General features: G+C 36.0%; 1 protein-coding gene across 7 annotated transcripts in view; it reads right to left on the reverse strand.

The window, feature by feature from the left end:
* Nucleotides 1-8,012: 8,012 nt before the first annotated feature.
* ROBO2 (roundabout guidance receptor 2) overlaps nucleotides 8,013-26,778 on the reverse strand; it is a 1,305,913-nt gene continuing 1,287,147 nt past the window's right edge. For 2 of the 7 annotated variants that reach the window (XM_059392153.1, XM_059392152.1), the window contains 4 exons: nucleotides 20,104-20,277; nucleotides 13,354-13,626; nucleotides 11,242-11,442; nucleotides 8,013-9,462 (listed from right to left, as the gene is read on the reverse strand). In XM_059392153.1, the coding sequence (XP_059248136.1) occupies nucleotides 9,461-9,462; nucleotides 11,242-11,442; nucleotides 13,354-13,626; nucleotides 20,104-20,277 (650 nt within the window). In that variant the 3' untranslated portion in view covers nucleotides 8,013-9,460. Of the gene's footprint in view, nucleotides 9,463-11,241; nucleotides 11,443-13,353; nucleotides 13,627-20,103; nucleotides 20,278-22,523; nucleotides 22,707-26,778 lie in introns of all 7 variants that reach the window. The other 5 variants (XM_059392155.1, XM_059392154.1, XM_059392157.1 and 2 more) reach the window with 3 other exon arrangements.

The following is a 26,778-nucleotide window of genomic DNA, read 5'->3' on the forward strand; positions in this document are numbered from 1 at the left end:
CTTAGTCTTATGCTCTAATTATTTTTCATGTTTCTAAGCTTTCGTGGAGTTGGTCTTTAAAAAGAGATAATCAACAACTCATTAAGATCCTGGGGGAAGGCAGAATGGGAGAGAGGAAAGACAGGAAGACCGAGATTTGCTTTTTAAATCTATTTTTCCCTACTAAGTTTTATTGCACATCATTATCCTTGTTTTTGTTTATGTATTCTTTGCAGGATATAGTTTTATTTGTTGGTGCTCCTTTTGTAGTTAGTCCTCAGGCAGATCATTGTTGCAAGATTTATCAGCATTGTGTATTGTTCTTAATTTTCCCTAATGAAGTTCTTATTTGAGCCTTGGGGTCTGGTTTGGCTCCACTGCCTTCAACTGCATATGTGTAGAAAGTCGCTCTGCCCCACTTGGGGTTGTATTTGTTAGTCATAATGAGTCTCATTCAGCTTGTGTCTGGTAGTTCCTGTTCCTGTTTACATGAAACCCATACACTTTCCAAGTGGGAATATTTCACACTGTATTATAATTACGATATTTATTTAGATTGCAGATTTCAGCTTCTATGACGTTCTTTACTGCGAAACTTACTGCACGTATGGCAAGTTTGGATACATAAAATTTAGAAATAGAATTGAATTTTCCCATTTATAAAAGCAAAAACCCCCTTTTAGGATGAGCTGTCTTTACCTTCCCAGAATGGAAAAGAAAACTTGTGAAGGGGGCTTAGGAGACCCTTTGTGTTCCTTCACGAAGTCTAGGCATTCTTACGCCACAGCTTTTCATCCCATTCACCCTTTCTCCACTGTATCTTTGTTCTATTGTTGTTTTCCAGCCATTCCAGACCACTGACTATTCCGCTTACCATTTACTATTCTGTATGTACTACGCTGTAGCATCTTACGTCCCCATGCTTTTGCCTAGAGAAAAGTAAAGCCCTATCTTCTTTGTCAAGGGGGGATAGAGACTGAGGCATTATTTGGTCTGGGATGCCTATCGTAACGCCTAGTCTGAATTAGGTAACCACCTTCCCTATGCTACGGCAACACTCTGCATGCATTTATCATATCTGGATTCCACCAAATAGGAGGTGTTGGCTCAGTGCCCTGGTTCTTTCATCAGACAGCAGTTTCCTATGGGCTAGAGACTGTCTCCTGTCAGCTTTCCCTCCTCCAAGCTATCGTCTAGGAATCCTTCCCTCACTCAGTCCCTTTTAACACTGAAATCTCACCTGCCCACACCCAACCTCCGTGTTCCCTCCTACTTGTCAACTCCCGAAATTGATTTCTTCAACACTCACAATCATATATGATGCGCTTCACTCTCTACTTCTAATATAATGCTCACTCCATGCCTTATATTGCCTCCAACGAGTTCATAATGAGATTGAATGCTTTGTCATTGCCAGGCCCCACTATACTGTGCCAAGCAAAATACTATGTATACAATAAAATTCATTTTAAAACATTTGGTCACTTGAATGACAAAATATCCATTCCTTTGTATGTACATATGAATGTATTATGTGTATGTGATGTATATATTTATATGTGTACATGAGTATATCTACACATATAAATGAGCATGCGTATACATATATATATTTATGTATATGTATATGTGCATATATGTGCATATATAAACACGAATGCACATTATTATATGTATACACATATAAATACACATATAATTTGTCTAGAGAAATAGAGATTATTGGCAGCATTATTCTGTCTGGAATGCCTGCCTGACTTGACCCCCATAATCTTTATTAGTGCCTCTTTTTCATGGTCTATGAATCTATTCATTATACCTTAGATTCTGCTGAATTGAGTTTATATACGTGTATGTACATGTGTTTATGTGCATGCATATGTGGATTTCCTACTGCATGTTCTAGCTATATAATACATTTTAAGTACAGAATTCTTTTTATTTGGCTTATTATTAAAACAGATTCAAAATATCTTTCCACTTGAGATTCACTGATGAAAACAGTTCTTACCATCATTATAAATTTTAACCTTTTAAATAATAACTATTAAAATGATGTTTGTAGGAATTATATGGTATTAAATATTTAACACACTATTTCTTTAAATTTGCTGTCATATGTATACGGGTGTTTGTGTTATATGTTTTAGATATAGCTGTAGAATACTTTAAATGCCAGGAAAACGCTTCGAAAAAATGAATATCGTCAACATTAATGAAAACAAGGCTTAATCCTTGGCAGATAATTACTTGCACAAAGAATGCTTGCACATTTATTGAAATGTTTTAATCCCTTTTTAAGCTGAATGCTACTCTCCATTTATGTCTTTTTTTAAAGGCTGCTTCCATTTGTCTGCTCCATCTTTTTTATTAGAATAACCATTACCCATCGGCAATTACTCTGAAATCACCTATGTTGGGGCATTTTAATCTATTGATTGCATTCATCTACCATCTCAAAATTAATTAAGTAAATTTAAATCCCAACTCTCTCCATTTCACTTTAATTTCTCTTATGTCATATTCTTTTATACTTAATGTCAATGAAAGTTCATATAACGGTATCCTCAATTTCTCTTCTGTATTTTTATATTTATCTATTTCTGAGTACACTGATTTTTATCATGAGTAATTTGCTGCATTTTGCTTTCCACTGGGACTTAGTTCCATATTGTCTTACTGAGAAATGATTAAGTCCTCTCTCCCTAAATTTTACGTGAGCCACGAATTTTTGTTGTTGTTGTTTTGCTATTTTTTTTATGATTTTTAACAAACTTCCATTGGAAGTAGAACTACGCAGTAACCATAGAGGAGTCTCAAAAGTGATTAAATCATACTTCTGAGAGTTGGGAGGAGGGAGACAATGAGTATATTCTCCTGCTTTAGTTTTAGTCTAATGATTTGGAGACTTAACGGTATAGAAGAAGAGCGTGGAAAAGCTGAAGAACACAACGCAGCATCATCCCTGATGCTCAAGTGCCGAGCACTGATCTCAGTTAAGTACTTAAACTCTGTCGTAAGTGGGAAGGGTACACGCAGTTTCTCACTGAACACCTTTTCTGTTATCGCCACAGAACACCTGAGATTCACACATTTCTTTCCCATGAGAAATTGAAATTGATTTTAAAAACCACAGCAAGAAAAAGACAAAACCACAGCGAGTTTTTTGGGGGGCCACTAATGTAGAGCCTAGGGACAGAATGAGGTTTTTAGGAGAGTTATTCCTCAAAGTGGGTGTCACAAACTACCGGTTCCATAAGATGCCTCAGGACAAAGGGTTCTATGTTGTATACAAATGGATCAAATTTGAAAAGAAGTCGAGTAGTAAAGAAATCTCTTTAGATGTTCACCTGTTGTTTTCTTCTTTATTTTAAAAATACCTATTAAAATTCCACAGACTATTTTGAGAAAGACTAGAATATAGATAATAGGACAGGGTGAGGGGGTATGAATGAGACTAATGTGGATTTTACTGCTTCTAAACGTATTTGGAAGCCTTGCTCATTGCCTCTTTCCGCTTAGCTCAAATACATTCATCAAAAAGATACTTTCCCAGAGCCTGGGTCCCTATTTCACAGGAGATACTCATCTATTTATGAAGGCAAAGGTTATTTCTGTTTTAACCATTCTGTACGATTCTTAGCACAATATCTCAGTACTAGCTTGCAAAATGAATGAATAAATAAATAAAACAAAAAACAAGCCGTTTGTCAGAAACGCATTATTCCTAAGTGTTGTCTAGAGACACATTGTGTAAAGATTGTCCAAACAAGCTGTCCAGGCCCTAGAAGCTGCATCCATGAAAATCATTTTATAGGCCAAGGATGCTATGGTGTCATGATCTGAGGGCAGTGACAGTGGCCTGAAAATTCCCTGTCATAGACATTGACCTGCGCCCTGATACTGTATTTGAATCAGAAACCTCAAGTGTCTTTTTCTGATTGATTGCCAAGGTAACTGAGTATGTATATTCTAGTAGCTCCACTGCTGCTTGGAGAAAGCGTTTGGGCTGGAAGATACCAAGGCGGGTCACACACAGCCTTTCAAATTGTCCTGCATCTGTCTTTTGGATTCTCGAGGGCTTTGCATCCCTTTCTTATACCAAATTTCTTCTCTGAGCCTGAAGAAAACTCCCCCTGGGACTGAGAGCCGAAACTAAGACTGCACTAAATTCATCCAGATGAAAGAGCCCTCGATACCTTTTGGAGACAGCTTGTTATCTTCCCGCCTTACTAAGGCTTTCTATGCGTCTTTTCTTATAAATTCTTGCAACTGGCTTTTCAGTTATTGCAATTTTATTTCACGTTTCTGTTACGAAGTGAAATTTAGCATGAACTTGGCTGATCTTCTCTTTGGAAGATAGAAAAAACACTCTCACAAATTGAGGGCATTGAATGTTATCTCTTGTTAAAATGCTTTCTTGTGCCACTGGCGTATCTTTTATATAGCTCATATGTAATAATTAAGAGACCACAGTGTTTTATTTTAATAAATCTTTCCGATAATTTTGCACTTTTGCCATCTGTAGGTGTTTCCATAATGCACCCAGATTCAATAGAGCAATGATTGTTTTCGGGGCGTCTGGGTGGCTCAGTGGGTTAAGCCTCTGCCTTTGGCTCAGGTCATGATTTCAGGGTCCTGGAATCGAGCCCCAAATTGGGCTCTCAGCTCAGCAGGGAGCCTGCTCCCTCCTCTCTCTGCCTGTCTCTCTGTCTACTTGTGATCTCTGTCAAATAAATAAATAAAATCTTTAAAAATAATAAAAAAAAAAGCAATGATTGTTTTGTAATTCCTCTACTTTTTACCATATTGGTAACGGATATATCTGTCTTTAATCACACCATTATGCCACTGTATTATGTTAATGCAACATTATTTGTAATTCTCTAATACTGTTTTATTTTCCTATGGGTAATCTAAATTAAATGAAATTCTGAAGCATATTATCCACTTACCATGTGCTTTAAAAGTATTTTCAAATAAATAGTTTTAGAGTTCAGTTTTTTTATTTCATTTTTACTATTACTATATTATCTTAAAAAATACATGAACTTCTTTTATTTTTAGAAATAATTTGATCCTGTAATTGTACTTAGTGAAAAAGAATGAAATATTCATGAAGTACAATAAAATAGGGAATTTCTCTTTTCTACCCAGTCCCTAATACAACTTTTCAACATCCATCATCTTAGAAAAAGTTATCATTAGCTATTCTAAGGCAATTAAGAAATATCCACTTTCTTCCAATTCTCATACTTATTTATATTGAAAGAATCATTTCTGAAGGTAATTTCATAGATGAGAAGTTTATATTCTATCTACCTGAAAGTCTTTATGGGGTGGGGGAGATCAGATCTGGAGACCAGGGCCTATAGAGGGGAATCTATAATTTCAAATACTTTTTATATTCTCCATCAGTGTCAGCAGTTTAGTCACTACTGTAAGTCAATTTCTAGTTACCACCACCCAACCCATTACCAAAGGAGATAATTGGATCATGCATTTGGTCACAAAATATTAATGTAGAGTTAAAAAAGTGAGAGAATGGTCTGTGTTTGATTTTTCTACAGGCAAGTCTGTTTTACATAAATGGCTTTTTTACAAATTTGAAATGTGAATATATTTTATTTTTTCCCAGTGAGTACACAATACACAATTCTTTGACAATACTATTAACCAATTTTATGCCAATTTCTTTTCTGATCTAATAACATCAAATGAAACACATTAAGATTTTGGACGCTGTTTGATGACTTAACAGACTAGTTAAAAAAAAGTCCATCTATAAAACAAAGTATAAAAAGTCTACCCACGGCCACAAAATCCCTTATCTTGCAACACTTTAAAGTCACAATAAATGCTTTTGAAAACGATGAGATAAGAAAAATTAGTAAATTGAACTTCAGTGAAAAAAAGGTATGGGGGTTTCATTTGAAGGTACACATTGTAGAGAAGCAAAATAAAAGTAACTTCATCTCTAAGATAATGTGGAAAGACGTTGCTTTACACCAATTCTCATCATGTAACTTTATAAATACAATGTACAGAAGTAGATGTACAAATTAGGGAATGTCATGGTTCTTCATATCTTTAATACTGACACACAATCACTTTCCAGTGGTGAAGATAAATCACAGTTTAGAGCTCACTGGTATTCATGTAATTAAGTTGTAAACGGACAATTCCATAAATTTGTTGAATAGAAATTTGGAGGTGTTCTACCTGAGCTCATACAGACTTTCAACTTGAATCCCATTGAAGATATATTTAAATATTTAAATACCCAGAGCCTTAAGCTATGACATACACCACCATTTTATCTGTCTTTGTTATTTAGAACAAGCATACTTGCAATGTTTTACTTCCCTTTGGTTGTAGGACACCTTCAATGTTGGTCTTGATTTTCCTATATGCTCCCCTGAACTGGATTCAAATCCTGTGAAGGAATCCATTGTTTTCAAGCCCCTGTACTATCCCACTTAAAATATGGTATGGAAAAGGTCTGGAAAGAGGCTGACTCTACCTGCACACTCGAGGCATACCTGAGTTGGGGCGCTGCTTGGCTTTTCCCCAGTGGAGACGTAGCATGTTAAGAATGGAGCTGTGTTGTTTGGGGCTTGAGTGCGCAGTAGCATGGCCTGTGAGTGCAAGATGAGTTTGCATTCTCCCCCACCCGGATTTCCTTCTGACAAGTCATGCAGACCTTGTGCAGACCTGCAGAAGACTGAGCTCAGTGATTCACATTCATTCAATGGGCTATAAGATGAAAAAAATTATGGGAGGTCTTGTACATGTTTGTATTCTTCTACTAATATTCTGACATACTGATTAGAAGCTTTTTACTTATAGTAAGTTGACAAAAGCTCTTGATTTTTGGATAGGATTCCTGAATTCATTTGGATAGCCACAGCATTTTTATATTGCTCTGTATCTGTGTGCGGATGATATATTGGGAGCAACATTTTACTAAGCAAATTACATACAAAACTAGACTTAACAGGGAACGTGGAATGTTCTAGAAGAACATTCCGCATAACCATAAGGTCTGTACTGCCAACATCTAACCCAAATGGTTATGTTTTATACACTGAAAATAATCAGGAAGGTCTGATGCTATGTCCTGCATTATTCCAGAAGTCACTGTCATACCCATACTCTACACTGAAGTCTTGGTTTATTTGTCACATTAGGGATCGGCATCTGTGTGTAATAAATGTGATTAATGAAAGTTTTAATCTAAAGTGGGTTACAGAGAAGCCTAAAGAGGGATCACAAATGAACAAAACTTTGCTTTTAAATAGAAAGAGGCGAAGTAGGGAGCTGCATAAATCAAAATTAAATTCCTCACATCCTACAGTTGTGGATAGTAGGTAGTCATTCTTCACAGGAACTTTTCACCTTCCCTAGACAATCTGACCCAGAGAAATCAAACTGCATTAAAATTCAGGCACTGGTGGTAGGAAGTTGATAACGCATTTAATAAGTGTGTCTCAGAATATTTTTTTTCTCTTCGGCCAAGAAATGAGCTACATGGCCCCAAAAGAGGTTGGGGCCCATAAAAAACATTACATTCCTCCACTCTTGCCTGTGTTGATGCAGTCTCAGGGAACAAAAAGGATAGAGAAAATGAATTACGTTATCCCTTTGCTATAATAATATGATACAGAATTGGAGATTGAGCCAAGAATGAATGGGAATATGAATTGTCATTCAAGTGGGTCCCCCATTAGAATTGATTCTAATAATCACATCGAACATTTTTCAAAGTACCAACTACTGAACACATCATAGGAAAAACATGAGAAAGTATAACTAGAAATAGAATTTACAGTTGTGGAGGCGGCAGATGGAAAAAAATGTCACCAGTGGGAATTTCAGGGAAGTTCTCTTCTACTTGACTGATCGACTATACACGAACCGAGGCTGACATATATTCCAAAGTCATATTCCTTTTGACCATACATGACTGATGTTCAGGAATTTCTTGTTCTCAAAGTCGTGGGAACAAATGAGGCAGGACACTGTTATTAATGTCCACTTAACGAGGTTTGGTTTTATTTAAAAAGTGTATAAACATGCATTTTTCTCCTTTTAAATTTTTGTTTTCAATTTACTCATTCAAAGTGGGTCAAACATCTTTTAGTTGGTAGCCAATTTCTGAGAATGTACCATAAAATGTTTATTCCAATAAATCTACTTACTGTGAACTGAACATACTCTGAGCACTGCCTTGTAAGCACTTACAATTTGGCGATACATTTGTGGCATAAACTTCACTTCTTAACCAAATAAAACACAAAATTGTCTATAGACTGCATTATTTTTCCAAAGTCATAAATTTAAGTGATGCAGCTCTATCCTCTAGTGTGTACTGTACATGTATTAGAAAGATGAAACGAGATATTGCAATAGAGTTTTTGCATTTGGAAGCAGCCCGAGTATGTCCTAATAATAAATTGCCTCTTTAACTATTTGCTAGATATTCTAGAGTTCATTTTGTTTGTTTCCTTGGGGAACTTCATATTATAGTCTGACTTAATGAGTTGGAGAGATTAATTATGGTAATTCAGAAAATGCTTTTTTAAAAAACTGTAATATAAACACAGCTCTTGTGAAACACCTTAATTTCCTTCTGCTTGTTATAATTCTCAGACAGGTCAATTACAACAACAGGTTAAGTTGATTCTACATATAACCTTAATTTCCTTTTTTTTTTTTTTTTAAGCAAGCTTAGTACATCTTTGCTATTTAGCCTGAAGACTTAAATTTCCTTCTTGCACCCCTGCTTTTTTGTCAATAGTAAAAGCCACCCTTCTGCTTTTCTTTTTGACTCAGTCCCTGATATTTAAAGAAGACTTTGCCAACACCACTGTTCCCTTGCATCTTTCTATTCCTACACCCCAACTGCAAACCCTCGAGCGTGATTGGTTCCAACCGGCGCACCCAGCCTAGCTTACAGTACAGAACCTCCCTTCACATTCAGTCCTGTTCTTCATGTCACGAGGAGTAGAGATTTGTGCTTATCACCAAATAAAATTGCAGTGCAAAATTTAAACATAAAAGTTACACAATTAAAAGTTAATATATGGCACCACAGCCTATTAATTCACATATAGTACAACAGACCAATAAAAACAGACAATAGTATGAACAGAGCTAAAAAGAGGGAGCTTGCATAGCAATGCACGAAAGAAATTATATACAGAGGAAAATCCTTTTCTTCCTGGAGGGCGAGTTTTGTTTTCTTTCTTTTGTATATACTCCTGACAAGAAAGAGTTAAGGTGGGTGGTGTACTTAAGAGAAGAACACAAGTAAAATATCTGTGGGATATGTGTGGCTGTGTGTCTTTACATTGCATTTACAGTTCTTTTAATAGTACATAAATAAAGAAATTGTTCATTGCACTGTTTAGTGTCATCACTTCCATGAGTTCAGACCTGGTGGTCCTTCAGAGCAGCTTTGCATGTCTCCTCTCAGTTACTCTACAAAGAGATAAAAATCAGAGGTAAGTTTGCATTGACATTAGGTAGGCTTTCCAACTGACCAACATGACAAAAAGCCACGTGAACAGATAATAAATGAAAATAACACCACCAGATGGGCTTTGCGAGTGTGTAAAGGTAGTGATGGGAAGGGAAAGAAAGAAACATTGTAAATTTGGAGATTTAAAATTCACATAGCGCTCTCCCTGCACGTCCCTGTGAGTTTACAGTTACGCTAAAATGGAAGTCAAAGCAAAATCCAAGCAGTCATGAATCAAATTAAGAATTATAAACATATCTTAAAAATGTGAAGTCTAGTCAATAAAGAACTTCACAGTTTGAAAGAACTTTTATTTTTCATTATTTCATGGCATCCCCCAGTCTGTGATGGAAGCATAATAGTAATGCCATTTTTTTAAGATCAGGAAGTAGAGAGATTGGGAAGGTAGCTGACTTGCGCTGGGTTGAGAAGACTGGAATCCAGGGATATTCCTTCATCAGTGCTTTTAATGTGAATTCAAATAAGCAGCTGAAACTATTTAACAAGTATAATTCTGACATTGGAGAGAAGAATTGGTAAATTTTACGAAAAAAAAAATTAACACAAAGAATTCAGAGCTTCTTCCTGTGACTGTGACATGCTCTCTTTCTCTGTTGTCCGGTATTTTATTTTTATAGATTATTTTATTTTTATAGATTATATAAATTATAGATTTTTATAGAGTAAGATAATAAATAATCTTTAAAAAGATTATTTTATTTTATAGATAGTTATATCAATGTTGGATCATTATTCAAAAAGAAATTTATTTATAAAATATGTTATCGTAATAAAATATCAACTTTACAAGGTCGACTGTCTAAATCTAAAAAAAATTATAATAATAAATGAAGAGCAACTAGGGAACGAGGAATTCCTAAGGTTCTTTAAAAGGCAAAGAAAACTGCAAAGTGGACTGTTCTTAATTAACTTATAAATATTAAGATTAATTGCCTAAATATAGGCAAATTTTGTATCATGTAAATCAGACTTGGAATAGAAGAAATATTCATTTAATGGACGGCTGTAAATAGCCATGCTCTATTTCCAAAAATCGTAATCAATTTTTTTCTCTTAGTAAAGCATGATTTCTACAATTCTGAAATTTGTTTATTGTCCCAATGTTATTGATGAGGTTCAGGACGTGCTACCCCAAAACATGACATCTTGGCATATGGAATATTGAAAGCTGAAGGAGTCTGAGAAACCAACAAAGGGAGGAAGGTCACTCTGACCTCTCTCCTCCCCACCTTGATCTTCTTCTCTGAAACAGACCATAAAACTCCCATGTGAAAGTTACCCTCCCTCTACCAGAGGAAGGAAGACATTCTTATTCCCAGAGACAGGGAGTTATAGGGCCGAGGAATCTGTGCAAACAAACCTTGTTAAACTAACCCTTATCTTCCCAGTTACTTCTTTACCCTTGACTTCTCCTCTATACCAAACCCCTCGGTATCATAAAATCTTCACAAATTTATGGTTTCTTTGTCTAAAAGATATAAAAGCTTTCTGCTCTGTCACTTCTTTCAGTCTACATGCTCTTCTGAAGTCACCCGTGGGCATGTAAAAATTCGATAAAATTTGTAGACTTTTCTCCTGTTAATCTCTGTTTATCAGTTTAATTCTCAGACCCAGCCAGGGACCCTAAGAGGGTCAAGGAAACTTTTTTCTCCCCTACATTATTGACCCACTATTTGTTCTGAATCACCAGTGTCTTTGAAGGGTCCTAAAGCACTTACATAATTCACCTGTAAACTGTCCTTGACTATTTGAGCCCATATATCCTATGTCAAGAAGGTCGCTGGCATTGCGCTGATGACTTCCCCTCAACACCTCGGCTTTCCTTGGTCCAGTGGATCCTTTAGAAGACGCTGTTCCTGACGAGCTGTGACCTCCTGGAGATGGGAAACTGGGCTTGCTGTATGGCACCAATGTCTCCTCTGAAAAAGAAGTACAAAGTGCTAAGCTGAACAGCAACATGGAAGCCAAACAAACTTTAAACATTAAGTTCAAGGTGGGCTAGTTTATGATTTCACTCTTCAGTAAAATTAAAAATAAGAGGTTCAATAAGCCTGGATATTAAAAAATTTCCATGTGCAAACAACATTTCTGATAATAGGAACTGAAACAGGATTAAATTAAAAGGAAATTTGGGGATGGGGTGCCTGGTGGCTCAGTTGTTAAGCATTAGCCTTCTGCTCAGGTCATGATCTCAGGGACCTAGGATGGACCCCCTTGTTGGGCTCCCTGCTCAGTGGGGAGTATCCTTCTCCCTCTCCCTCTGCTCCTGCCTCCTTGTTCATGTTCTCTTTCTCTCTCCCAAATAAATAAAATCTTAAAAAAATAAACTTGGGGATAAAAATACAATGTTACATATCATTTGCAAAATTTAAATTCATTAATAAAAGGGAGCTGAATACCATGAACCATATTATTTAACAAAAGCATTTTTATGAATATAATTTCTGGACTTCAGTGAGGCACCAATTAAATTTTTCAAAAATATTGAAGAAACATGGTTTTTGTTTCACTCTAAATTATAGCAACATTTTCTCAATCAATTTAGATAAAGAACTATATATGAGTTGACAAAGCTTCCTAAGTTTCTGTTGTTTCTGGGGATAGAAACACATTATTTTACAGATGGTGTATTTCCTTAAAAGAAAAAGAGAAAAACACAGTTTCATAACTAAATAATAAATGAAAACACATTTTAGGTATCAATCCTACAAATAACACAAGGTGTATTATTAAGTAACTAATATTTTAAAACATTTTTTTCTTTTTTACTTTCCTTTTTCCTTCTTCTTTCTCTCTACCTTTCTATTTTTCTCTTTCTTTCTAGATATGGGCTATTATTACTGTGATGACTATTTCTCTCCTTAAATGGTCTTTATGAAATCTCAAGAATCACATGACTTTTCTTTCACAACATGAACGATGTAAACTTCCTAAGTGTTTCACTAAATCTAGGTCTTAAAATGGATATATCTTGGCTCTTATAAACATTACATTTTCTAAAATCTTAAGTACCAAGTTGTGACATCATATAATTATTGAAAATGCCTGGGTAGAGGGCATATCTACAAATGACTGAGTCCAAATTAAAAAAACAAATGTGTAAAGAAACTTTCAAATGTTGTGCTGTGTGTGTTTGTGTATATGAATGAAAATGAATCCTGATATGAGAAGAAATGTTCCAGAAAATGTATTTCTATAATAGGCTCCAACAACCACTACCCCTCCCAAAATAAAATCCAACCACAAGTGATGACTTTTATTTTGTGACAGTTCCAGAAGCTTGATTTATAAACAAGAATATTTCCCAATGAACTGTTAACAATCAACTAAATTTAACCAGTTGGAGAAAGCACAGGCCCAGTTTAACCTTTTCTATCCTTAGATATTTACATACATTTATGTGCAACTTTGTTATTTCAATGAGTTCAACGATTTGACTGAAGTGAGTTCTCTTTTCAAAATGACTAGTTACTTCAGTCAAATGAAAGTGCTTGAAGGCAGGGATTAAATGGACGTTAAGATGAAATTTAGAGGTCTTAAAAGCGTTTCAGTATAAACATTAGGAGGCAAAAATATCAAATTGTCTCTTGAATAATACAGGTGAAATCTCTTGAGCTCAAAGACCCCTACGCAAGGTTAACTTGAGGAACAATCCCCATGGGAATCAGCCTTAAGGTGTATGTTGGTGAACTTTGCTGAGGAATCCCAACTTTTCAGTGATTCAAGGCAAACTTTTTTCCGATGCGCTTAAACAACTGCCATTTCTAAAATACCTGGTAGGAAAACAAAAGGTAAAAGTCCACACTTTCTTGGGACTGTGCAGAACACACCTGGTCCAACACTTTGTTTGTGTAGGGCTTTCCGTATATCTTCTTGGCGTTCTGTGGAGTTTATCCATTCTTGGGTTTGTCGCTGCCACTCTAGGGATGTTCTAGCTGGACAATCCAATGAGCTCTTTGTGTCTTCTAAGCTGGATGCTGGTGGTGTTTCCAGAGAGCTTCCTTTTCTCTCTGTTGAGTTTTCCACGTTACCAGCATGCTGGTTCGGGCCTATTTGCTGCCTTAAACCCTGACCTGGAGGGGGATCTGGTGGTGGTGGAAGATCTAAAAATTGTGAATAATGTTTAGAATGGACTAAAATTTAATGAAAAATACAGGTTTTAATTCAAGATGAAGAAAAAAACCCGTGCCCTCCTAAAAGTCTCACTCATGCAAAAGAAATCTGGGGTGGGGGGGTAAGGGAGGGTTGCAGGGAGGGCAAAGGTCAGTTATTTCTGTCTAAAATGCATATTATTGATCTCTTTGCTACCATTGGATCATAGTGTCTTTGAAACAAAATCGACTGATTTCAATTATAATATGTAGAAAGTGTTTTCAATTGCACATTGAGGCTAATGTTCAAGGTACAAAATACAATTTATGTGTTCTCCATATTTTCTTCATTGTCCACTCCAACTCCCCAAAGTAGACATATCATGACACAAAAATGACTAGACATTCTAGCAGCTGTGTTAGTAAAAGGCCCTGGGAAGAATAAAGGCTGCCCTGCCACTCTCCATAGGAAATGTTGCCCTCGGGAAATTAAGAACTATATGCCGAATCATATGCAACATATGACTGCCTTTACCCATGTATGTGGTACATTTAGCAACAGTCAAGGGGTTAAGCTAACATTTATTAAATGCAATTAACATTCTGCCTGACAAACCAATTCTGGCTGTTCGTTTCATGAGTTAGCTAATGAGTTACAACTAATACATTATAATCTTCCAATGCATTAATTTTAATAACTAATAACCAATGTTCAGAGTACAGATAGAATATGCTTCATGGTGCTAGAATAGACAATGTATCATAAAAATTTGAGATGTGGTAGAATAGATAACTTTGTAAAAAAGCTCTTTAAATTAAATATAAGATATGAAAAAATCAAAAGTTCAAATGTGCAGCTAATTTTTTATTTTCCTTTCATTAACTGTGCAGATCATGATATCTTTATATTTGGATTATCTTCAACTGTGATCTTAGTCTCTTCTGTCATCTTTCTTTAAGAATTCTACTAGTTCTATAATATGATTTGTACCATTATACTAGTTCTAAAATTACTTTGTTAAAGATTTTGAAGTCTCCTGAACATTCTTAACATTCTTTTGGATTATTACCTTCTAATTTTTCTGGCATACTATTGCAAACTTCTCTGTTCATCCTTAGAATATCAGTGATTACATTAGTCGTTCATGAAATAAAATATCATATGCACTACATATATCTATTATCAATGGGGCTATTGCATATAATCTTCATCCATTATTTCCTGTGCTGTTGTTGTATTAGTGCTCTTACTTCTAATAATACTGTTTGTGAAATTCAAAAGGAAAAAGCATGAATTTCTTGTGAACAAAAGATAGCTTCCTTAAGGAAGGCTAAATTGTTCTTTTTAAAGACTTTGCTAAGAAACTTTATACTCTCTCATAATGAGAAAAATGATATTGTCCTCCACTGAATTGACAATAACACTCTCCTCCGCATCTGCTTTGGGAGTTCCCACGCTGAAGCAGCATTCCCAGTTCTTATGTATGTCCTCTTGTTAGATTATGAATTACTAATTATTGAAGGGAACAGTGTTTCCATCTGGGAGAATAAAGTTGCATTTGGAACATTTCTTCCAAAATGAAGAGCTGATCCAATATTGTGATATCTGTTTGTAGAATAATCCAGAAATGAGTTTATGTTTCCTTTATATTCAAAACTGAATTCCTTCGGTAGGCATTATTGTAAATGTAAGGTAATTGTTTCACTTGAGTGTTTGGACTTAAGACTGCCAGTAGTGGGAAGGGCAGGAATTATGACATTTGCTTTCAAAATAACTATCTGGTCATTGATTTTCATTCTCCATCAAAGCAGCTTCATCTTTAAAATGGCCAAAATGGCATCTACGTATGCTAGCCAAAATCCTGATTACTGTTTAATTTAACCTGAAATCATATAGCTATATAATTAAGTAATTTACTTGGAGTTTGTATATTCTAAGAAGAAAGAACATGACATGCACATTGAAATAAACAAATTGGAAAAAAAGATGAAATTAAAAATGACTGTGGCAAAAATAAAAGTAATCAAATATGTTCACTTAAATTTATTATTCATTTCCAAGTTGATTCATTTCAAGTAAATCAATTCACTAAAGAGTCTCTTACTGGTCTACTGAGGATTACCCATTGTCAGGTACACAACAGTCCAATTAAATATGTACCATTTTTATTGTCTTTTTCAGGTTTAAAGAAAAAAAAAAGGCAAAAAGAAATCAGATACCTTCAGCTGGGATCTCTCCTTCTATGAACTCCAGGCTCACATCACTAAATCCATACTGAGGAGTTCAACTTAGATGTTTAGAAAGGATCTAAAATTTCACATATCTAAACTGAGTTCTGGACCTTCCTCTACAAGATATGCTTCTTCGGTAACGTCCATCATCTCAATTAGTAGCAACTGCATTCTACAAGTTGACCAAGACTTTGGAGTAATCCTTGACTTTCTTGCTTTATAGCCTGAGTTAATTTCACGAACAAATCCTGTTGGCTCTGCCAACCTATAGCCAGAATTCAATTCTTCTCCTTGCTTCCACTGATGCTACCTCGGGAAGAACTTCTACATCGCTACACTGGTTGAATTCTACAACCTCTTAAGTGGTTTCTGGGCTTTCACACAGAAAAGCACATTTAGTCTATCTTGACATAACAGCTACAATGTTTTTTTTTTTAAATAGAAGCAGAAGTAAAATCATGTTACTCCTCCACCTTAAACACACACACACACACACACACACACACACCCCTCTTCAATGGTATCCGATTCAAAGTAAGAGCCAATGTCCTTACAGAAGCTTAAGACCCTACAAACGCCCTCACTGACTGGTCTAACTTCATATTCTATTCTGTTTTTCTCTCTGCCTCGGTCACACTGCTTCTCTTACTTTTCAGCAAAAAAGCTTCAGGCTTCCACTTGCTGTTCCCTTGACCTGGTGTGACCTCTCCTTGATACCAGCATTGCTCTTTCCCTTTTAATCTTCCAGTCTTCTGTACTGTCATCTACTTAGTCAAGCCTTCCCTGAGACTCTACTTAAAAAAGAGGTGACCCACTCCCGAATCCTGGTATTTCTCTACTTCCTTCCTATGTTTTTTCCCTCCATGATATTTGCCACCATCTTATATACTTTTACTTTCCCTTATATATTTGCATTGGTCTTTATCTTCCCTCAATAGAATGCAAGCTCCAGAAAAGCAGGGGATTTTGCCTGCTGGTTTCCAGCCTATCATTTGGTATGAGAATAAATTGATTAATGAATAAAGAAATTTGCTAAATGGTATAGGTTAGTTTGTAGCAGATCTGGAGTGTGGCCAAGGTAGTCTGTGGAGAGCAAAGACTCCCTTCACTAATTAGGACATAGGAATGAGGGGAGAACAGACTAGAAGGAAATGCTATGGTGGGGGGGAAGTTGATGGACAGAAAATTACTTTCTCTGCCTTCTTTCTTCAGCACTTGTCAGTGTATTGCTATCAAAGGGTATTCTTTAGCTTATGCAAATGGAATAGAAGATTTGGACTGAACAATGCCTGCTTAGGAGAGTCTTTATTCAAGGGAGAAGAAGACTCCTTGATGTGTGTGGTGGTTTTTGCATTGCCTTTGAGACAGAGGCTGATGTTTTTCACTGTTCCCGATTCCTCTTACTAGACACAAGAAAACACTACTTTCCCATCTAGTCAGTAGTCTGATGTCATGTGCCCATGCTCTTGTCAAGGAAATGAGAAGTGATATATGCCACATAGAGACTCCCAAGTGATCACCCAGATTTTGTCTTCCCCTCACTCAGAAGCCACAAATGTCTCACATTAAAAATGATGGCATCCCAATATTGAAAAAGCATACATCCTTATATGACTACTTAGAGGAGATCCACCTGACCTTTATAAATTATTATAAATTATTGTAACCATGAGGAACAAACTTGCTGTACTAAGCCATTGAGGGACAGCAGTGGTTTGGTATGGCAGCTTCCAGTAATTACCGATTAATTTACTCACCAAACACAATTTCGAAATGTATCAAGCAAAAGTTTAAGTGTAGAAATGTCTAGGCACTAAGTGCTAATCAACAGCAGCCTTCCCTAAAAGAACAGTTTGATTTTACATACAAATATTGTAAAATTATTACTGATGCATGGATTCATACCATACAAATCTAGGACACACACATTTACTATAAAATAACAACATCCTTAAGGATGATCTCCAGACTGCCATCCATAATAGATGTCCTCATGTCATAACTGGAACATCATTGGATCATAAACTTGGGAAGACATGGGAGCCAAAATTTCCCTTGCAATATTATTGCTTCAAAAATATTTCTACAAACAATACATAATCCATAACCTCCTTTTGAAATGGTGGCAACTTTAAGAGTTAGGGACTGTCTGTTGTTTAGAAATATAAGCAATAAATTGATCATATTTTAAAGTAGGAAGCAGCTTATTTGAACTAGACATTCTGAGAAAACTTGCAAGAACAGTATTTTAGTAAGAAAAGGAGCACTATCTTTTTGGTTTATATTTTTTATCTTCTGGATATTCTGTATATTATCTTCTTACATTTCAGAAAAAAAATTCTTTTCTCTTTCCATGACATTGATAGCAGGAAAACTATACAAAATTGTTAATTCTGAGTTTTATAACTACCATATCAATGGGGGTGGTCTTTTTTATCTAGAGGGAATAAGACCAACACTACTGACTGCTTTAAATGCTGAACTAATCTTCAGATCATCTGAGGCAGAAAGGAAGTGGTGAGCATTTTTGTTCACCACAGGATATTGGTTTATAAAGGAATCAAGATCCTGAGTTCACCCTTATTCTCAAATTCCACAGAAATACTCCCCAATGAAAACAAGGTAGCAGGAAAGATAAGTAAACCTGAAAGCTTTTAGAACAAGTTATGGTTGACTTTTTAAGTCTGCCCTACATTACAAAATGGCAACAGAAAGCACAGAGATGGCTACGAGATACAGACCCTTCACCCGAACCAATAAAGAGTAAGTACTTTTCCAACTAAGCCTCGTTCTGTCTTATAATGACAAGCCTAAGAGACTGAAATGAATGTTAAGGACACCATCATAGCTTCTCAATGCTGACTGCACATTAGATTCATTTGTGGAGCTTTAAAAATATCCATAATTGGTTTTCACTCTGAACAATGAAATCACAATCCCCAGGGAGTGCCTGGGTGCCTCAGTCGGTTAAGTGTCTGCCTTCAGCTCAGGTCATGATCTCAGGGTCCTGGGATCTATCCCCACATCTCCGCATGAAGCTCTCTGCTCAGCGAGAGTCTGTTTCACCCTCTACCTCTGTGCTCTCCCTTTCTTTCTCTAAGAAATAAATAAATAACAACAACAACAACAACAAACAAACAAATAAAAAAAACCCCACAATCCCCAGGGGATAATTTAAGAGTTCTGTAGATGGTTCTAATGTGAAGCTTGGGTAGGTTCACCCTTTTGGTATTTAGTAGAACTATCTCAGATTAAAGTTTGTATGCCTAGAGGGGATAGTGCTGAGAAGCAGAAGAAATGTACCTTTGGTTTGGGGCATTATACATAAATCATAGGTATTAATAGAATAAAACATCAGGATAAATATTTGTATTCCTATTTTTAAATGTATGAGAATTCAGTTGAACGTACAGGAAATAGATCCCACTTTAAAGAGATGAACTACTCTGTATTGAACAAGGACATTGCTCAATAATGTGCCTCTTGAAACTAGCAGTGTTTAAGCAAGTACTCAAAGACTGAAAGTTATACACAAATACAAGAATTGAAATAAATCAGCAGACTAGGGTCCATGGGCCAAATTCAGCCACTGTCTGTTTATCAACAAGGTTTTATTGGAAATCAGTCACACGCATTCTTCTTTTTTTTCCTATAGCTACACTCACACTACAATGGCAGCGTTGAGTATCTGTGACAGAGACTGTATGGCCAGGTAAAACAAAAAAATATTTACTATCCGGACTTTTACAGAAAAGCTTGCTGACCCTTCTACCAGATGATCTGTAGTATGCTTTTAGTCCTGAAATTCATGAAACTAAAAAATTGCTAAGTTACAAATCACTTCATGGTCTTTTTCAAAAGTGAAATACCATCGAAGTTATCTTAATTTGATGTCAGAAATGTCCCAAATTTAATATCAGAAATGCACAGCAAGTGCACGTGCTACCTGCGTTTTCTTTCCTAACCTCAAAGGGGAATGTCTATTAAAAAGCATTAATGGAAAATGCCAGAATGGCAGCAAGATCAACATTGAAAAGTGGTATGGCACACATTTCTTGGGGCGTGGTAATACAGAAATCCTTCCAGATTGTTAGAAAAGAGGGTGTTTTCTTTAAGCGAGACCATATTGCCAGGTTTTCTGCCTTGTTACATAATGAGGCAGTGCCTAATCTACCACTGCTACTTTAATCTAAGTTAATGATTCGCACAGAGCGCATCTCTTCGGCGAGGAGACAAGAGAGAAGGAAACAAACCTACCATCTGTCATTCCTTCCCTTCGATGAGGCAAGGCTGGTTGTTGGTCCATTCGCCCTCCCTTGTGTTTTTTAGTGGGCCGAGGCCTCTGACTTTGACTCAGGGCTGCACTGGTATTACTGTCAGTAGAAAATGGGCTGGTTGGTCGAGGTCTTTGAGAGGAGGTAAAAGCTTTGCCTAAAAAGAAAACAAAGGGAATGGGGTATAGAGAATGTTATAAGGCAGTGATTCTGCCTGTTTTGTATTTCTGCTCTTACTTAGCCTAACCTACAAACTTGCCTAGAGATGCCATTTAAAGATACCAAATACTGGTGCATCTCCATAAAAAAAAAAAAATATGTCTTCTTGCTTTTATTTTATCCAATTTTTAGTAACCAACACACTGCCCACTGGAAAAAGATTCAAGCAAATGGATGTAAAACAAATCCACCAACCAAAAACCTGATATTACTTGATTATATTTTTATTTAACCTTGATGATCTTAGTGGTATTTTTATGGTTATATGCAAATTCATGCTGCTTTTACTTCTTAAAATTAAAGCAGTTACTTCTGAAATAAATTATGTACTTATCTTATTTCCCTAATCAAATTTTATCCTTGGGATCTTACCAATTCTCTCTGAGCACAGAAAAAGGTCCTGAAGTAATTGCATTTGAAAAATCTACATGAAAGGTCTGCTCAGAGACATATATTAAACTGACCTTACCGCCCATACAAATACACGATGAATTTTACCTCTTCTACAGAAACTCAATAACATTAATGTATAGTATAGGATAGATAGCAGGTTAAAATCACCTTGCATATCCAAAGTGTAATAGGTATTTTCTGATGAATATTACTGTATCTGAGCAGACTCCAAATTCTCATTGAAAAATGAAATTGTGTTATGTCCTTTTCTTGAGGTTTAGTACATATGCAGGGAAATTTATTTTGTGAAAAGGGTAGCTAATAAATGTTCAACATCTTATGATTTTAATATAATGTTCATTATGGTAAGTGAGGGTTGTTTTATGTGCATGTATCTATTCTCTTGTGCATGTTTTCCCTTTACATAAAATTATTGTATGTAGTTACATTTTCTTAAGTCAATGTGACATGATACTGCTTAATGCTTTATTAGCTATTAGCATACATGCAAGAAATGCACTTATGCCTTCTAATTTATTAGTTTCCTTGCACTTTCTCATTGCTGTGCTTATAGCTATGCCACAAAAAGCACTCAGGCAACATAAAGTTTCTGACTTACGCCTTATAAAGCAAGAAAATTCAAATAACTGTTATATTTGATATAATATATCATATTTTAGTTCGGATGCTATATGAAAAATAAACCTCTGCAATGCTTGGAAAAAAATTTTTATATCATTTGAAGATTCCTAATGCATACTGAAAAGAAATACTGATGGTATAATTCAAAGAAAATTTCCAAGACTCCTTTTTATCACCTGAGAGTTTAGTGAAGGGTCAAAACCGTTTTTCTTCACTTTACTAGTTGAATACTATTAAGATTTCTTAAACATGTTTAAGGCTTCATTAGTTTGTTTTGTAAAGTAGCTCCATTTAATTCACATTTTAGAATCTTTTTATAAGTGCATTTAACAAGTACAGCCATAGAATAGCATGGATCAATAGCCGAAGCTATTTTGTTTCAGTAAAACAAACAAACACAAATTACTGATCTATTATGAGGATGAATCTCACATTTCTTTTAGGGAAAAGAATCAGATACATGAAAAATTATGAAATTGGTACTCAATTCCTCTCAGAAACCCAAATTAGATTAGGCCAAAGAGCCATACACATGTAGTCATCATTTTATTCTAGTGGCAAATGCAGTGGGTGTATCTTTAATTAGCATCCTTTAAAACAAATAACAAATTATTGGGTTAAAATTTTAACAGCCCAACAATTAATAAGACCATCAGCCATTTGAACGGTTAGACTGGCAGCCATAGACCCATTCACCCCCTGCTGAGAAAGCCTTCCCAGAAAACACATTTGCAGAAAGAAATGGGGCAAAGGAAAGTGATGGAGATAAAAGCTGAATAATTTTAATCACTGGGCCCATTATTGATTGTGTGAGAATTTGGCCAAGAGTGAGTTATTGAAAAGTTAATGGCCATCCCAGATGCAGCTTGGCTATCACGTAAAAGGAAAGCGGATTCCAATTAATCAGCAGAGCCGTGAAGGGGAAGGGAAAGAACGGAGAGAAGTGGGTGAGTAGGAGCCTATTCTCGGCTCTGCAAAAGTAGCATCGGGGAGAAAGTTCTGGTAATTGAGGATCCGAACTGTGGTCATGCATGTTACAGAAAGCCCTGCAGTCAGACTCACTGAGGAGGAAGAACAGGAGAAAAATAGCTCAGTGTCTAAAGGACAAGACTCTCTCATGCAAAGAGTGTGGACTCAGAGTCTACCAACCTGTTCTCGTAAGGCTGGTTCCATCCAGCCTAAAACCAGCTTTATCTGCTGCTGCCACCAGTGCTTGTGCAAAGCTGCCGCTGGCAAAGATGGCGCCATCTGAGGAACTACCTACACTAGATCTATGACTAGAAAAGTTACGGTCCTCATCAGATGCAGAGCCCCATCCATTTACCATTGAACCTAAAAACAAATGTAGTTGTCTAGTGAGTGGTACATACTGGATAGCTCATCTACTCGCACACACTCCTCTAAGGAACAAGTAGGCTGCCTCAACTCCTCACTCCTCCCCGAGGCAAATCTGGTTCCATCCTGACCTCCGCAGCCATATGCAAGCCTCCTCCACGGTTTCCACATTCCTAGTGCGGGCGAATGAATCCCCAGTAAAACCTAAACCTCTTTGCAACGCATAAACAAAACATGTTTCGTATGGTTCCAGTCTTATATTGTTTATATTATTACATAATCGATTTCTGAAATAGAATGGCTATGTATACCTTAGGCCCCACAATTCAGAGAAGGACACTTTTATTGAAGTAAATTATAGTGTCATTTAAAGTAAACTTATCAAGGTTTCAGATGAAGGAAGAGGGTGAATATATATTTTGAATTTAAATAGACTCAAATGATAATTTGCAATCAATATACAGTGGTGTACTGTGGAGGAGCTAAAATCATTTCGAGGTTTTAAAATACAAATGGAAATAATCAGGAAATATAACAACAAACAGTATAAACAACAAAAAAAAGTATGACTAGTATCAGAGCATACAGACTTAGAACAAAGAAAAAAAGTATCTCTAAAAATTTCTATTAATTTCAAAGCTCAGGATGCCTTCTTTGCTTTTTAATTGTTTTAAGTACTCCAGGTTTCTTTTTACTATGAATCTTTGTTTTAGAAAATTAACTATTATGAGGGATGTAACTGGCCTTCATATGGATTTTCTGCAAAACACAATATGGTGATAGAGGAAAAGAATGGTACTTTTATGTGTCAAGAGCAGCAAAACATGAAGATACTGAGAAATAACTTTTATTCTTAATTTTTCAGCACATCATTTACAAGTTCAGATTTTTTTCTTAGACCAAGGCACACGGAAACTTTAATCTATTATTTAATACAATTAATATTACAATATTTAAGCTGTGTACTATTAATTTATGACACAATAAAGTGTCACATATTTCCTAGCCTAACTTTTAAAAAAAAGAGGCAAAAAAAAATATTTATAAGAAGCTCATTTATGGTTTCTACATCAACAAATTACATAGTCACAAAAAAGAGATTAAAAATAGATCCCCCCCATAGATTCCCCACGCCCCTTTTCTCCAGCATTTAAGAGACAACAGTCCAGATAAGAGTATTGGTTTGATGCAGCGTTTGTATTTTTGGCTGAGGTGCCAGGATACAATCACACGGGTTCATGCACTTTCAAGAGAGAGAAAACAGAAACCAAAGGGGTTAGAAGAATCTGAGAAGTTAAAAGGGTGTTAAGTGTAGCAGAGAAAGATAGAGTTTTGATTCTATTTGCCAATAGTACAGAGATGTACTTTTTACTTTCCAAACAAATTCCCCTGACACAGGCCACTGCAAGGGAGCCCAGATAACAGCAGTCACCGAGCCTCCTCTGAGAGAACCATTTCTGAGTTAATGATCACAAGTCAAGGACCAACAGCCCAAAACGAAAGGAGAAATGATGCAGTGGGCTTTGCAATATAATGCTACGACAGATAAGAAAAAAAATCAAAGTGATTCAGTCAGTGATCACCGGAGAGTACGAAACCCTAGAACTGAGGAGAGTTTTGAAATACGTGAAAATTCTGTCCTGGTCTCTCCTACACACCTGTTTTCTGTATTTCTAAATGTCCGCTGAGCATCTACAGCTAAATCTTTGTCAGCTCTCTGAAGAAACTCCCTCTCCAAACAAGCAACTCCTTTATCTCATCTCCAGTTTCATTCTTAGGTGCCTGGTGATTTCCTTCTGGTCCCTCTGTCTTTCTCATTGTCATCTGAAGTAGTTTTCTCATTTGACACCTAATTTTGTTCCTCCCTTCAAAACCATTCAGTTTGCGAATGCCACATCTGGAGTCCAAGGTTAAGAATTTGAGCTCCTTCGGTATCTAGCCCAGCCTCTCTTTCCAGCCCTACACCCTCTTACAGCCCTTGTAGTCCCACTGCCTGCCCCACATATGCTGCATTATCTCTGGTCGCTTCGACACACCTCTGGATTGTCATTAACTCTACTGACCACTGCCCAACTTGAAAGTCCAAATCAATTTCCCTTTTATTACCTTGATTCCACCTCACCTTTAACCCTTAGGAAGAATCGATTTCTCTACTTGTGTTTTTCAAACAGTATGCATACAGTAGCGTATCAGGTGTCTACGAACTATAGTTTGTAGACACCTGATACGCTACTGTATGCATACTGTTTCTTATTCTAGACAGTGGAATTCTGGAAATGAGGGACTCTTACTCATTTTCCTATTTCTTCTATGGGGGCTGTGCCCAGTAGAAATTCAGCAAACATCAGGCATATTGAATTCAATGTCTTTAATGTTTCTCATTATTCACCATAAATCCTATATGTAATTCTATCCCATGTGCCATTTCCTAACAATGAACTTATTTTATTTACAGAAAAAATATATTCCTAAGAACTTGTAGAAAAATGTATTAAGTAGGAATATAATGGTAGTCAACTCTTGTTGACAACTTGGACAATAGCAAAAGAAGCGAGTTATTACCTGAAAGGGAAAACTAAAAAATTAATTAATATACATAGCTGTGCTTTGATATACTTGAGTATTAATATTTATTAATATCTTATTCAAAGTAAGATAATGATGTTATATGAAGTGGCGATTTGCTTTTTTCCCCTGAGTTCTCCATCCACACTCAATCATGTATTTTAACGTACTTAGCCCATTTTTGTTCATTTAAATTCTTTCTCTGCTATAACCAGCCAATAAATAATTGTTGTTTTTTTTTCCTGTTCAAGTTGTCTTGCTGTGTGTTTTGAGCTTCAGGATTTATCATTATGACAAATACAGTCTCTGAACCTGAAAAAGTAGGAAAAATCCTTCACCACAGCAGCGTCATTAAAAAAATGTGATTTTATGACCTCTCTTAGCAGAGTTAGCTTGAGTTTCAAAAACACCATTTATCTCCTGTGGTAATGAGTCCTTCATATGCAGCTTGCAGATTTCAACCTACAAATTTGCCAATCCCTAAACGGACCAGCTACTTTGCTGCCTTTCTGTCTTTGCTGACTTTATCTCCACCATTAATGTTCCTTGCCATGTCCTCAGAAATCTCAGTTATTCATGAAATTTTCTTTGGTGCTTTCTTTTTCCTTTCCATGGGTGGAGAGAGCAGCATGGAAGATATGGCTTGGAGTAGGTTTTGGTCAATATAGCAAGAATAACAGCTCTGTTTTCTTTGCTATTCCATGTAAGAGCTAAGAAACTAGAGAGATGACTTCAAAGTTGAAAAGACAAATGCTACACAGGCCTGGCCTTGGTGAGCATCAGGAAATCTCATTACCCCAAGCTAAAGAGGGGCAAGTGCCCTCAGGTTAGTACAGTTGAGTTTACCTTCAAAATGGAGGGCAAGAAAGAAACAAAAGAAGGCAATAAAGTTTCTTTCTTCTTTGTCCCTCACTCTTTATTTTTGATAGCCCCTTTTCTCTATTTAAGTACGATCTACGGAATGGGGGTACTGGTGGGGAATATTTTAAAAGAAAATTAGCAATATACCATGGAGAAAAAAGTATAGAACATACATTAAATTTCTTGCATGCTATAAAATTGTTACATTTGTTTAAAGCAATCACTGATTTCACCTCTGTGGCTACCATTCTTGCTCTTTCTTTAGATTTAAGCATCAGGAATGATCTGAACATTTGTGGAAACCATTAAAATAAAAGAAGACAATGATAGGAAGGAAAGGAACACATTGGTTCACGAATTAGAAAGTAAGCAAGAAAGTAAATGGGTTTTACTTTCCTAGATGTAAATAGAAACATAAAAATTGAAATGAACACCAAGTGAATGAGTTCAGGTAGAGATTCTTTACAAATTATAAGCAATCCATACCAATTTGACATGTTATAGCCCCAAACATCATCAATACATATTTAAACATTTAATGAAAAATGAATTTATGTCACATAGCCAAATTTATTTGTGTTTACATTTTCAATCTTTGGAAATTTCTCAGGTTTAAAGTTGCTGAAAGGCCAAAAATATCTCA

Source organism: Mustela nigripes, chromosome 2, assembly GCF_022355385.1.
Source record: "Mustela nigripes isolate SB6536 chromosome 2, MUSNIG.SB6536, whole genome shotgun sequence".
NCBI lineage: Eukaryota > Metazoa > Chordata > Mammalia > Carnivora > Mustelidae > Mustela > Mustela nigripes.